Source organism: Astatotilapia calliptera, chromosome 11 (genome assembly GCF_900246225.1).
Source record: "Astatotilapia calliptera chromosome 11, fAstCal1.2, whole genome shotgun sequence".
In the NCBI taxonomy this organism is placed as follows: Eukaryota; Metazoa; Chordata; class Actinopteri; order Cichliformes; family Cichlidae; genus Astatotilapia; species Astatotilapia calliptera.
The window spans coordinates 14,394,916-14,410,119 of record NC_039312.1 but is presented as its reverse complement, the minus strand read 5'-3'; the positions used below and the strand labels follow the sequence as shown (position 1 = coordinate 14,410,119).

At 39.8% G+C, this 15,204-nt stretch overlaps 1 protein-coding gene across 1 annotated transcript; it reads right to left on the bottom strand.

Moving 5' to 3' along the window:
- Nucleotides 1-4,353: 4,353 nt before the first annotated feature.
- Nucleotides 4,354-13,517, bottom strand: trhra (thyrotropin-releasing hormone receptor a). The gene is made up of 2 exons (XM_026185947.1): nt 12,381-13,517; nt 4,354-8,119 (listed from the first exon to the last, which is right to left on the bottom strand). Exons 1-2 carry the CDS (start codon nt 13,185-13,187, stop codon nt 7,679-7,681), a joined length of 1,248 nt encoding a protein of 415 aa, XP_026041732.1. The 5' UTR covers nt 13,188-13,517; the 3' UTR covers nt 4,354-7,678.
- Nucleotides 13,518-15,204: the final 1,687 nt, after the last annotated feature.

The window sequence follows — 15,204 nt, the reverse complement described above, 5'->3', positions numbered from 1 at the left end:
TTGCTAATCATTTGCACTCTGAAAATGAGAGGTAAATTAAAGTGAGAACAAATATTTATGTGCACATATCTCAAAATGTTGATACACACAAATTAGTGAATTTATAATTCTGCTTTTATTCTATTATATTAATATCCTTATTGACAGTTTGATCAGGATCACATAAGGTGTAGCTTGTCTTGGCTAACTACTGTTGCTAGCTAGTTAGCAGTAGCATATACATCTCAGTGAATTCCTCTTTAAGTCAAAGCAACGCCTTTCTAGAAGCAAATGTTTTTGAAGTGCCTCAGGACACATATTTGCACAGTTATTTTTAAATTATTATTAAGATGAAAATGAAAAAAAACCTTTCATTTCAATTAGAAATCAATCTGACTCTGACTCTCTCATATTGTCTGTGGTCAAAGCAATATTTCTATGTGCACACTTGTGCTGTTGTATTTCAACTATTTTTACTTTTACAATATTTCACATCCTTTCACATCCAGCCTACAATGGTAATTGTATTTACATCTTAATGTAAATATGTAAGAAAAATTGTGTATGTTTCTGTTCCGTGTCCTGTGTACTGTTTGTTTGTATATTTGTCTTTTTGGCTGCTGTTACAACCAAATTTCCCCTTGTGGGACAATTAAAGGATTATTCTATTCTATTCTTCTAATTTGAATAAGAGCTAAATTATCACAACAGTGTTCTTTGCCCATTAAAATTTCTTTCTTGGCATTCTGCTCAGGGTTGAAACATAATTTCTCGTCTTGCTCCTCATATTCAAAATGGACATGAAAATTACCCGGCACTGAATATGTAATAGGGCTAGAAAGCTGAGCAGGGAATAAGCCAGGAACATGCCATCGGTGTAGCTGCCCACTGCTGAGGCGTTTAATCCTCTTGGCTACTTCAGTCTGACTTCCTGTCTACTTTTCAATAGTTTGAAACTCTGTCAAAGCAATGTGGCTCTCCCAGGCCAGTGCATCTTTATTATCATTACTCCTTTTCACTGAATAAATGTGTTTAGAAACAGTCGGTGGAAAAAGCTGGTACCTCTGTGGTTTTTACTCCTATTTAGTAGTGTAATACTCTGACAGGAGTATAATCAAAGGCAGGTGTCTTGGCAAGCTTGAATTAGTTGCATGTCAGTATATCAACTGCTGGGGTTTACTCAGCTGTTTCTCTAATGAAGCTTTGATTTAGTGGTCACACATGAGAAATATGCTTAGGGACTAACTGTATAAAAGGTAGCACCAATTAATGTCAGTTGATATTTCAATCACCGTAAGATTCATTCACATTTGAACTCCATGAATATGGAAATATTATCCTGACCTTCTTGTAACATAATTACTATTATTGTGATGTAAATGAGGTGGAAAGCACTCAAAGACAGCAGCATCTGGGTACTGGGGCACCGGATTTAATGTATTCTCATTAGAAACAATTTAATGCAGTTCAAAATTGTACACTGAGTTCACTGAGCAGAGTAAGTCACTTTGCAGCTGGTGGTGCTACCTGCATGAGTTGCAAACTTGGCTGATCATCAGTTTTTGGTCTTTGTTTTGTAATGGAAAAGGTTTGAGCCACGGCAATTAAATGTCTGTCAGATAGACTCAGAATTAATACCTCACACTCTCATTGCATTGCCTGGCTTGGGGTTCTGCCACTGGACTCACCTCACAGACATCTAGGTTGTCCTCTATGCCAGAAAGCTTATTCTAAACTGGAAATTCACTTGCAAACTCCCCAAACTCTTTGAGTTTGAATGAGGGAATGAGAAGAAAGACAAGTTCTTTAGCGCTTCATCCTTTTTGCGTGGTAGTTATGTATGTGTTCCTTCTTTGAGGAGGTCACTGATTATGTGCATATATTCTTGGAATTATTTGTTTGCATGTTTCTTTGACTTTCCAGGTTTCACCTTGACCTGTGTTAGAGCCCTGAAGGTGCTGTTCAATGGTTTCTTCTTTTCAGCTGCAGCAATGGCTGAAATGGTTTTACAAATGACAACTGAACCTTTCACCATCACTTGGCAGTGAACGTGGGCTTTACATTTTTATTCCAGTTCAAAGAAACTAGGCGAATGGGTGGGCAGTGTGAATATGTAATCAGCTCTGTTATAATACTCCCGACCCTCAAATCTGAACCCGACAGATGACGAACTCACTGAAATTTTGTGAAACATTCGGCTTTCCCATCACCGTGTTTTTGATTGCGCAAGAACAAGTTCTACGAGTGTCAAGCATAAAAAAAGAAGCAGGAGTAAAGATTAAAGGTTGTGCTATTAAGCCATACTTAGGTACAGACAACTCTTCAAATCTGTGTGGCATGTTCTCATCTTTAACATGCTAATGTTTGGCAATTATTTGCCATGTTCACTCACTGGAGTAGATCACGAGCTGAATTATTGAACAAGCTATAATTCTGAGCTGAAGTGCTAATAATTTATCCTAAGTAGGCATGAATGTCTGTTGGAAAGTTTATGGAAATTCATTCAATAGCTGTCAGGACATTTCACAAAGAGCCACATACTTGAACCTCAGGGCAGCACAAGATAAAAAAGACCAGTGATCATCAAAGCCATCTCGATTTATCCTCTGAGATTCATGCGCAAACTTTTAAGGCAATCCACCCTCAGAGAAATATCAGCACTATGCAGTCTGGAACAGAGGCACTATCACTGTAAGGCCACAATGCTTACATTGCTAAAGTCATATGCATTTTTTTCTTTTGGACAGAGTGTGATAGGGGAAAATAATTGTTGCACATACATACTTTCCATAATCTGATCTCAGTATTAGTTTTAGGTAATCTTTCACACCTGTGAGCCTGTATACTAGCTGAAGTAGCAGATGACCTGGAAAGGAGCAGAGGTTAATCACAGATATATGCAATATTCAGAAACACAAGACTTTCCTTCTCCTTACTTACTGCCCCCAGAACATCTGAGCAATAAGCAGTGTGAACTTCTCACATGGTTTGCAGTGCTGCATTTTAGTTTGCTTGAGTTTTGTTTTGTTTTTTAGCATTAAAAGACACTGAAGAAAGGAAAGAGTTATAGCTTTGAGACACACTTTGTTTGATTCTGTTTAGCTTATATTTATACTCCCATTTCCAAAAATATTTAGTTGCAGTTTCTAGTTAGAACACGTTGCAGGTAACAATCAAAAAAGAAAAGCAAGTCAGTTTGACAAGTCAGGCTAAAAAGGAATAGATCTGCATACTGAAGAACGTGAGCCTGAGTCCATAGTTTAAAACATTCTGTGGCAGACTGCCTATCTGGAGCACTGGGACATTTACCAGTGGCCAGAGGGTCATTTTAGCCTGACAAGAACAGCCAGCTGGAGCAGTGATAAAATAACAAGCAGGGATGAGCTGGTAGACATCTCAAAATTCACGCATCAGTTGTCATCCTCCTGCTTGTCCAGTTAGAACACTCTCTGCTTCCACCAGAATGTAATTTCATTCATCAAAAAAGATACAATAATGAAAGCTACAGATGGATTTGATGGATAATATTATTCTTACTTTTAGTAGCTCCATAGTTTAGCATTTTTCACATTCACTTAAGATGTGAAAGATCGCTATTTTGAGAAGATGCAAATCCCTTTAAGGTTGCTTCAGGAATGGCATCCAGTATAAAACCTGCCAACTCAAATATGCAGAGCTTTCTGAATAAGGGAGTTGCTGAAAAGACCTTTTTTTTTTCATTATTCAAGTTCCACCACAAGCGGAAAGCTTTCCAAATAAGTTTACAAATTAGACACAGAGCAACAAACAGTAGGGGGATTAAAATAAAATCTGTGTCTTCACATGCATTTGTGAAAACAATTGTGTGCCAGTCAGATTACAGCTAGAGTGCGTGCAGCTGATGAAATGCAGTCGGCAAACAATGCCTCCGTGTTCCAGGGACATTCTCTCCTGGCACATTAAGCTCTTTCCAGCTCCATCACAGTGCATGGGAAATTACTGTGTGACTCCAGTGGTGGCATTATCACTTAACAAAATTGAGGGAGCTTTGACGGATCAGATATTTAGTGACATTACCTACAGTAAACATAAATTTCACACGGTTGTCACATTATTTGTTTTGAGCACATTTGGGTTCTGATAGTTTTCAGCGAGAGGAGACGAGGCCACCACATGCTGAGTGGTTTCAGAACGAAGCAATCAACACCTGTGATTGATGTCCTCGGTGTGATCGCAGCTCGCAGAGCTATCTGTGCCTGATTCATAAGGGTATCTTGGATGAGGCAGTTTCTTCAATGGCTGCTGGTAATAGATCAGAAGTGGTGGAGCTGTAGAGAATCGGGAACAAAAGAGCGTATATCGACGTAGCAATAATGCACCATCTCCAGCGTCGTGTAATTATCATCTGTGTTTATTATTGACAAAGAAGGTTACAAAATACAAAACAAGCCATCAAACTGATAAAGCAGAGAAAAGCCACCTGCAGAAAGAAAAGTGCACAAAAAACCCCACACTGCATCAGATGGAAACTCATCAGGTAGCACTTCACAAAAGCCTGAGTTCATGCTGCAGACAGTGCACCGTGCAGAACAAAAAATCTCCATCGCAGCTGTTTGTCAAAGAAATATGTTTCAACCGAGAACAAAGGAAGAAATTGAAACTTGTACGAATAAGAGGTACTTTACGCTACAACTACTACAAACCACGGTCTTTTTCTTCCACTTTGGAGTTCAGCCTCCACCCGCTGTTGTGAAATGATGGTAAACACACTGATGGAACAATAGATCAAAATGAGCTATTATTTTTTTTAAAAATGAAAAATACAAATTCCATTTTGCTGCCACATGTTTGAAAACACAATACCAATTGAATTTCACATTGCACTGCACAAACAATTTCAAGCAACTTCACAATATTGACAGAAAAAAGCCTTTAGATTAACACAAAAAAGGCCCTTCTCACTGAGCTCCTTACTTATTTATCCCCTTGAGCCGTCTTCAGTTTACACACACTGTACATGTAGCTCAAAGAAACACTAGAAAATTCATCCTTTAATAGTGGGGTGTGAGCAATATACACAGTGTGGATTGCGCCAGCTCAAGTATGGCACGTCGTTGCGATCTATTTACACCTTCCATCATTGCTCTGTTGGGTTTTGCTGAGCGGATAAATCCCACAAAAGTGCTGCAATCTGCAGTTTCAGTGAATTACTGTCACGACTGTTACCAGACCCTTTAACAAACAGCCTCTCTTTCTGCACATCAGAGCTACACATTCTTCTCTTATCATTATGATACACCGGCCACTCACCCCCCCCCACCACGGGCTCTGATTCCACAGCTGTCATAGTCACAGTAGCCAACAGAAGACTTTAGTGTTTGTCACTGTTTAGTTTGAAATCCACAGAGAAATCGTTAGACATCAGTGGATTTTAAATTGAGAAAGCAAGATAAAGTTGTTCTCATATTTAGACCTATTTTTAAAAGGTCACATAATTCCACATCTGTGTTTTCCCTGTAGTGCTGTAGCAAGACTAAAATGTCATGTGCATTGGATTTATGTAAAATCCTGTACTAGCCTTCTAGTGGTACATTAGCAACGGAAAAAGAGTTTTGTATTTGCTTTTGTGTATGGTAGGGTTGGTAAAACGATATCCTATGGGGCTGCGTAATGCAGACAATATAAATATTTATCATGACAGAACATTTTAACGACTGAGAAATGAGAGGCTTTGATGTACAGGTGATACAGTGTATGCAGTCCAAGCACAGAAACAAAACAAAAGTCTAATATTGTACAGAACACTCAAAAATGTAAACATAAAAGAAAGTAAAATGTTACTTTACAGCAAAAGCACTTAGTTACATTACAGATAAACTTTATAAAATGCTTGATGATAAATAAAATGAAAACTTGAACCCAGGAATCTGCTGGGACGCATCTAAATGAACCTCATTTATAGGTTCACTGTAAACTCTTGAACACCTGCGCTAGCATCTAGTTGTCCACCCCACTGAAATAATTTATCTTTATTTTAGTGTGTTTAGTGTGTTGCTATTTCAACTATAGTCCAGTGTGACAGCATGTCATGGTAGAGGGTTCACATCCTCTTGGTCTACTCATGAATGTTGCCGTGTGCTGTGAATAAGATTAACAAAAGGAATAATACAACATGGGCACCTGCTCCATGCTAACACACACCTGGCCAGAGAATGAAATTATATCAAAATGTCATTAGACTGACAGAAAGTCATCAACCGAACTGTCGATGTAACAGAATACTACTATGATTAGTTGTCAGTGTGCAATGTGGTATGCTTATGGCATACTTGTGGTGATAAAAGTAATCGTCTGACTGTTACTAACCACTTTAGGTCAAAGGAAAATAAGAGCTCCATTCCCAGAACAGGGAGAGGAAGCTGGGCAGAGTCAAGCGAATAGAAAGTGATCGCTCAACAGTCACATCAGCCATAAATATGAAGAACAGTTGTACATAAACAAGGTCTCATCACACAGCCAGTTCCTAGGTTTGAATCCACTGTATGTTCTCGCTGTGCCTCTATGGAGTCACTGTGGGTACTCCTCTAGGACGTGTGTTGTGCTAACAGGTGATTCTAAATTACTCTTAGCTGTAAAGGTGAGCGTGGATGGTGGTCTGTCTCCGTGTGATTGCTTTGCAAGAGACTGGCAAACTTCCCAGGGTGCACCCTGCCTTTCACCATATGATAGCTAGGATAGGCGCCAGCTGCTTGCAAACCCAAGTTAACAAGCGGTTAAGAAAATGAAATGAAAATGAGTGAACGTCCATTTAGTATATACTTCTGTCTGAAGCTGACTATTTAAGTATTGTTTGATAATGAGGGAATGGACTAGGGATTAAGCTGTGTTTCAGGCACACTCTGGAGTTTCTCCTTTTTTTGTTCACTTGCAGTGAAAATGTTTAGCTGGCAAATTGAATTTAATTATGAAATGTTCGACCAAATGGGGACTCCCGGGGGAATATCTGATCTGCTCAACATCCACAGCAGTGTTTGCTAAATCTGTCTGTCTGCTGTTTCGTACTGGATGGAGCGAGAGCTGTTTGTTGAAAACAGCTGCCTGCTGTAGCTGAGAGTGGCACTATCAGACTAATGGGAACAAACAAAGAGTTAAGCGAGACAGCTAAATCATTTTAAACTTGCCGTAAAGGTCTCTAACGGCAAGGCTATTATCACAAAGACCTATGACATCCACTAATGAAATTTCCTTTTGAGTGTGACTACTACTTTAATGTCTTATTCAACAGTCTGGTTTTGTTTAGTGGGAGAAAGATGAGATGAGAAGGCACCCTACTTCCGACAAATTTGTCATACAGCTATACAGTAACTTATAACAAATCGGTGCCATGCAAGTTTATACTATAAAGCTTATGGTAAAGTTAATAGAAAAGGTGATTTTGTATTACATCATAGGGCTGAGGAGGATCACTTCCTGCATTAATAATTAAGACTTCCTATTTTATGATTTGCATTTCACACAAAAATGCAAGAAAGCCTACAGCACAGGGCAGCTCATCCTATTTGTCTTCTGGCAAATGTTGATGTCAAATAAAACAAACATTTACAAGGGGAAAAAATCTTGAGAAATAAAGCTGGAACCTGTATATTCAATACATGTCAGAATCAATACTGGAGCTGTCAGAATCTCTGATACCACCTTCAGGTGGAAAGGTTGTTTCTAGTCAGGCCTTGACATCCCTGCTCGACGGAGAAGGCTCTTCATATACCATCTTTTTGGCATTTGGCAGGATGCTGGCAGGTAGGTACTGAGCAGACGGTGTGTGGAGCTCATCCATAACTGTGGTGAAGTGGTCAGGACTTTCCCCGTTGGACGTTTCCTTGATGACACTGTAGGTGAGGGCCACGCTGTAGGAAGCAGGCTTCTCCATGCGCTGAGGGCCACAGTGACACAATTTCTTAAAAGCGGCACGAAACTTCTGCGACATGAGGTTATAAATGATGGGGTTGATGGCACTATTGGTGTAGATGCACATCCGGCAGAAGAGCAGGAACCAGGTGTCCAGGTAGGGCTTGTCCAGGAAAGAGTTGACCACCACCAAGGTACGATAGGGCATCCAAAGTAAGGCGAACAGGATGACCACAACAGCCAGCATCTTTGTCACCTGGGAAAAAAATTCATTCATGTGTTAAAGAAGCTTTTTTTTTTTATTTAACTTTTATTTTTACAGGTAATCTCACTGAGATTCAATAACTCATTTACAAGACGAACCTGTTTCGGACAGCATAATAAAAAGTTTTTAAATGCTCATCAGGTGTAAATGAAGCCCAACACATTGCACTACTGCACAGGGTTGTTCAACAGCTTTTTACCCAGTAAGCTATGAGCCAGCATGCACAAAACCAACACCCTATCATGCATCGACATTGTCTTTACATGCAGCTGCGCCTTCCCCACAGTTAAATGAAAAAACATCTTTATGTGGTGTATGAAATTTCACCCCTAACTTTTTTTTTGCTAATATTAGTTTTTGTCTGTAACTAACACTCTGCATAGTTTTGACTGTGATTCCTTTGGGATTTAATTTATTTAATGTATGCAACTCTGTAGTTCATCTACAAATTTGTTCTCAGTGTGGTCAGCCTATCAACATCCCTATTATACAGCTGCAGAACATCAAACACTTCTGCTTCTCATTGGAAACATTCAGCTGGTGAAGTGGCTTTTCCTGTGAAACAGCCTATTTGTTTCAGATGTCAGAGCACAGTACAATGTGTTAAAAATACCTCTACACAAAACAACAACAACAACAAAACAAATCCTTATTAGTGACCACAGGTGTCACCAACTGACCAGATAATCTAAGTTGTTTTTTTTTTTAATTTCAAGGTTCATGTGAAGGCACTGGGATAATTTGAAAATTGATGGTGTTGCCAAATTGAATAGGCAAAATGTAAAATTCTAAAGAAAAAAAAAGGTAAAATCAAATCCTGAGGCGGGGATAAGCAGTTTACCTCCTGACCTTATGAACCTTTGTTCTCCCGCCTTTAAGCCACCTCCACCCAGCCACTGTGTTGGTTATTTAATCTCTTTACAATGGGTACAGCCTGAAATGGCAAACAAAAAGCTCAACATGTGCTTTCATGGCACAAAAAATGTCCTTAAAAACAGCACGCCATGATTTAAAAACTCATGACAAAACTTCTGACCAGGGTTCAAAGATTTAAAACTGCAGCATATATGGGGTCATCATTCACCTGCTCCCACATGGTGGAGCGTTACTACAATATTTAAAGACAACAATATTGAGCTCAGAAGAGGAAAGCTGCCCCACACTAAATTTCAAAAAACCTTGTTTTAAAAAATTTTAAACTTGTCACGACCATTTATTTATATCAGTATCAATATGAGCTGATAACAGCTAAGCAAACAGCTGGTGGTTCAGCTGATACACTTCTGTGTTTCCCACTTGCAAATCTCATATACAACGTGACCCACCTCCAGCTCAGCTCCTCATTTTTATGCTGTGTCTGACTTCATCAATGTCATGCCATTGATGCCTGCTCGGATCTGTGTTCTTAGGGGTCATGCTGCACCTCTCAGCCTAAAGCTTTTCACGCATGCAAATGCAAAGGCAGGAAGGTGCCAGCGCTGAGCCTTACTGTCAAACATGGATTACTGTGGACAGTAATAAGAGTTTCCTTTGACCATAGTGGTTATGAACAAAATTTGAATGTCAGAGCTGAGTAAATGTGTCCAAGTTATCAAGTGGGTGTTTTCTTCGACTTTTCCAGTTTGGTGATTGGAAATTCTGAGTCCCTATCAAATACAGAACTCTGCTTTTGTCTTTAGACCTTTGTGCTCAACTTTGATCATCTGGAACCAGCAAACCAAGACACTGTCACAACCTTTGGACATTTTCATGAAAAGGTTGCCAAAAATGGTCTAACTTATAATACAGCATGCTATAGTACCAGAAAATCACCTGTTTCAAGCCAAAAACTCTTCTTCGTTCACCTGATTGCACTTGTATATACTAGGGGTATAATTTGAATTGAGAACTTTGTTGATCGTAAAAGCTGTGAAAATGCCAGCAGGTCTGCTCGAACATTGCAACAAATAACATGGCTACACATACACCGAGGCGTGGATTGACCTTTTTACTGCTGCACTGGGGTTTTGCCAATTATTTATCTGGTAAGTGTTTTAGGGTGGAGTCACTCGCATTGTACAAAAATCACCTGAATTAGCAGCACACACCAGATGGGTGTACTGTGAAGCAAGCTTATTAGGTTTACATGTACAGTGTGTTCCTATATGTCACCCGAGGATAATGACATCAGAAAAAACAAAAGTGAAAATGGGTCCTTTTTACAGCGGATTTATACAAAATTTGGGTGTGCTACATAAGCACACCCCTCAGGGACTGGATAGTTTTTACCATGATTCTAACATGGGAAAGAGGGACAAGTATACTGCTGATCAGCTTGTTGCTCAATTGGTGCATCACTTAATCAAAGCAACATTGATGCTACACATCAGTGGCTCATACCAAACTATCCAGTTAAAAAAATGAAAAGATTTGATGAGATAAAAATCTTTCCAGCTTGAAAGTCTCTCGTCAATATTAGTGACCTATTTGAACACCTATTTAATGTTTATATAATTTATTAAGTAACTGGATCAAATCGTTAATCACAACTTTACAAAGATTGGATTTATTAATTTAGTTGCCGGGTAAAAATCTTGATGTTTAAACGTGCATGTAATCAACCCGTATCCATATTCATGACATGTTGTCTCAGCTGCAGTGAGGTGAGTCTAATTGACTTGGATAGGGGCAGAGCAAGTGCCATCAGCAAGTGGAGTGCCTAATCTTAGCTGCTGTTGACATTTAGGTAACTCGGTAAGGTATGTGGTAGGAGGGAGGGGTTGTTGGTTGTGTCTGTGTTGAGTTGTGAATGCTGACGATAACAAGCAAATCTGGCTGTGCTTTGGCAGAAATGTGTTAGAATAAAAACCCCACTGATGGAGAAAAGGACTAAAAGTCTATTTGAGTTAGGGTTAACTGATCTGACTACCCAGCAGAGCATGGAGCTCCCTCAGGGTTACCACACCCCCTTGTCATTCCAGGAAGGCTTCTTCCCCTGATCTGATAAACAAACATCTCTCCCTGCAGCCTACCTAGGTGTCTGGCATGGTGTCCTTACCTTTAGAGGATTCAGTTTTATTCATAAAACTGTTTTTAAAATGTTAAAAAGAAAAAACTAAACAGAAGATAGATAGTGAAATTGTTTTAGACTGTTTAGCAGTACTGCATGTGGCCGTGTGTTTAACAAAAGACATAGATAAGATAAGATAATTCATTTTTTGGCCTATATTTAGGATGGACTATCTCAAAATTTCTGCTTCTTATTCAGTCCTAAGCTATAGAATCTCCTCTGTTCCACGAAGAAAGAAAGAAAGAAAGAAAGAAAGAAAGAAAGAAAGAAAGAAAGAAAGAAAGAAAGAAAGAAAGAAAGGGAGGGAAATGAACTGGCTGGTTTTACACTCCACCAGGCTCAGTTACCAGTACTTTAGGAACTAAAGATTAATGGAAAGTTTTCAGAATAAAATAAGATTAACAGAAGCTGCGTTTAGGTATATGAATTTGTCCTAAACCCCTCCATAAACCCCCTTACTAAGACAGGCCCTCCCTGTTGTGCTAGAGGGACAGTATAGTTTAGGCATTTGCATGGTCTGCTTGGGTCCGAGTGAAAATTCGTCAGGAGAGGGTGAGGTCTCACCCTGCAGACGTGTCTGAAACGCAACAATCCACCAACTACTCATGCACCGTGACTGCAGACACGTGTGTGCCTGCAATGTCGGCCTGAAATACAACCATTAAGAATGTAGCCCCGCCTCTGATATGGGTGCAGCATTGATGGAATTGCAGTTGAGGATTTTTGAGATTTTTTTGTTTTTTGCAGGATTTTTAAAATTTTACCCCCTCACACGGAGATAAGGACGAGAAGACATAGTCTAATTTCTCTCAATGTCTGTAATCCACGAAGCTGTGGATCTTTCACTAAAGAAACGGCTTTTTAAAAAGCGTTCTTTCTTTTTAAAGAAACGCTTATAAGCCAAGGAACCCAGGTTGGGTGTTCTCATTCTGTTTCATGCGGTACAAAATCTTCCAAATCCCAAACAGACAGGTTTTTTCCTGTCACCATAAACTTAGACTAGCATAACTGAACGCAGGGCTACATTTCATTGTCAGACTATCTATCTGGATTTAAAAAGAAGAAGAAAAAGCAGAGAAGCAGAATAAATCTGCTGGAAATGAAACATTTAACTTGTTTTTAATTGGAACGAAATACAGTCCCTCCGCAACCCAACTCACGCAGAAAAGTGCTACGGGGATGATGGTGACGATAATGAGCTACCTGTCTGCGGGAGGCAGCCGTGGTGCTGCTGGAGGAGCTGGTGCTAATCATCCTCCCTCCCTGAGTCGTCTCCTTCTTCCACTTCTTGGTGCTGTCCTTCGGATCCGAAGGCAGTGGATTGATGAAAAGTATCCTGGCGATCAGTCCGTACAGAACCGTGGCCAGCATGAGAGGGAGCACGTAAAACACCGTGAAATCCGTGAAGTAGATGGGCAGGTAGTGACTCCTGGACACCTTGTAGGCGCAGGTGAGCAGCACCACGTTGTCATAGATCAACTTTTTAGTGTCTGACAGAAAGAGCCACATGATGCAGTAAACAGAGGTGAGCGCCCACACCAGCATGATGATTTTCTTAGCCCTGGATAGAGTGCACAAGAATTGCGCTTTAATAGGGTGGCAGATGGCGATGTAGCGCTCCACTGTGAAGGCGGTTATGGAGCAGGAGGACGCGTTTATCCCCAGGTACTGGAAATAAGTGATGCCCAAGCAGCCCGCGTAGCCGTACACCCACTGCCCGTGCAAGGCGTCGGTGATGTTGGGCAGCCCGGCGGCCGTAAGGACCATTAGGTCAGCCGCCGCCAGGCTCACAAGGTAACAGTTAGTGGGAGTCCGCATGTGTTTGGTGGTCAGGACTACCAGTATGACCATCACATTCCCCACGATCCCAACCCCACATATTAGAGTCACCAAAAACACGCTGGCCACCTTGTATTCAAATGAATAGTCAGTCCACACTCCAAGGGTCTGGTTGTCGTGCACCGAAGTGTCATTTTCCACAGTCATGTTATCCATGGTGAGATTTTTCATGACAAGAGGAAGCTGTCGCTCTTTGGAGTTTTAAGAAAATTACACCGAGCTTTCAGAAACATGCATTACACAGTGAAAAATCTCTGCAGGGCCACAGTACGAACTGTATCCACCAAGAGCCCCTTTCTATAAATCCTTTAAAAACTTAATTTCATCCGCACAGGATCCAGTCAAATTGTCTGTTCTTCTCAGCGAAATCCATTCCACTTTGTGATATCGAAAAGCCATCAAATCAAACTCCAGCGCGCTTTTCCCTTCACACATCATAAAGAGGTCTGAAGTTTGCAGCCAGAGGAGAGGAGGTGCTGCAGGCTCCACGCTTCGCTCTCGTCTCACCGCTCACACAGTCATGACTGGGAGCTTCCTGCAGAGCATCTCTGCTCCTTCCAGCCCAGTGAAGTCACAGGCTGACGCACCGGAGCCACGAACATTTTTTTTTCAAACCAGGGACTCCCGTGGGGCCGTTCTAAAAATACATGCTAATTTTGAAAGTAATATTCCAAGAAAAAGTAAAACTAAGACAAAAGTTCTAATAAGAGGGAAAACCAATAAAGGTTTTAGAGTGATTTCCAGTTAAACTCGGATTTTGCTTTACTAGATCAGTTTCATCATCACCTCCACAATAAGTGTTCTGCTGTGTATGTGACGCAGTTATTTTTTGTTTTGTTTTTTAATTTGTTTTAATTATGCTATTTTAACATATCCAGAGTTTTAACCTGAGAGAAAAATCCCCATATTCTTAAGCCTAATTAATTATTCCCATCTATGTTGAACCTAATGTGGCAAACTTAGGCCCATCACACACACAAATCTCATGTAAATTTTCTTTTATATTTTTTATTCTTTATAGCCCAGAAGCCAATGATGCTTTTTCATCTTTGTTTAATGTATTTTCTGTTTATTATATGTTTGTACCGCTGATTAGCTAACAGCCAATCAATGCTCTCGCATATGAACAAATCATAGTGAAGAGTCAGATTTTTTTTTAAATAAAACACCTCATTCAACGGATACATTGAACTGAAATGTATTTATTATATCTAATAATAATAAAGATCAAGTTGTGTTAGGCACTCATTTGCTAGAGTTATTTATGCCGTCATATCTAATTGTAATATTATTGTACTGTGTTATAATTATGTACTCCTTAAAATGCATATAATAAAGAAAGTTAAACAAGTGAACAGATAACCCTGACTGTTAATGATTAGGAGGAAAGCACACTTATAAGCCATTAATACATTAATACTCTAAAGCCTTGTTTCTTTCATAAATAGCTCCTTTTCACCTTTAAACTCCCATTTTACACTGTAAGTGTTCTATATTGAATCAACCAGCAATTGCATAAAAATGAAAAGAAAACCGGCAAATTTACTGTAATTAACAAATTGATTTCATTATTTCAGTGAGAAATGTGTCATTTTTGCATTTCACAATATTTTAATGCTTCTGCTAAGCCTTGTACAGAAACGTTGGAGGTTTTACATATTAAATATAAGTTTGCCAGGGACTTTATTGGGTATGCCTTGATAATTTGTGGGTTGAACCCCCTTTTTGCCTTCAGGACTGCCTTAATTAATGGTGTAGCTTAAGAAAGGTGCTGTAAACATTACTCTGAGATTTTGCTCCATATTGACATGACAGCATCAAATACTTGTTGCAGATTTGTTTCTCATTAAACACTCCCATTACACCACATCCCAAAGAGCACCTTTGGGATGTGGTGAGAGCTGGTGAGTGTGGGGATCATTTGAGTACAGTGAACAAACCACAATGTTCAAGACACCAGCTTGAGATGATCTGAGCTGTGTGACATGGGATGTAAGCCTGCTGGAAGCAGCCAAAAAAGATGGGTATACTGTGGTCATAAAGGGATGGGCATAGTCAGGGACAATACTCTGATGACATCTTTACTTCTGAATACACTTTTTGCCCAAGGAATTGATTCCCATTGGGAAATATATTTTCTCTCTTAATCTTAGAGGTGTTTGTGCAGGAAAAACCCCAGTATATCATT

Excerpts from the sequence above, each read along its gene's own strand:
- trhra (XM_026185947.1), bottom strand. The coding sequence starts at position 13,187 with ATGAAAAATCTCACCATGGATAACATGACTGTGGAAAATGACACTTCG. Across the intron at positions 8,120-12,380 it reads CGGCTGCCTCCCGCAGACAG|GTGACAAAGATGCTGGCTGT; the intron begins GTAGCTCATTAT and ends TTTTTTTCCCAG.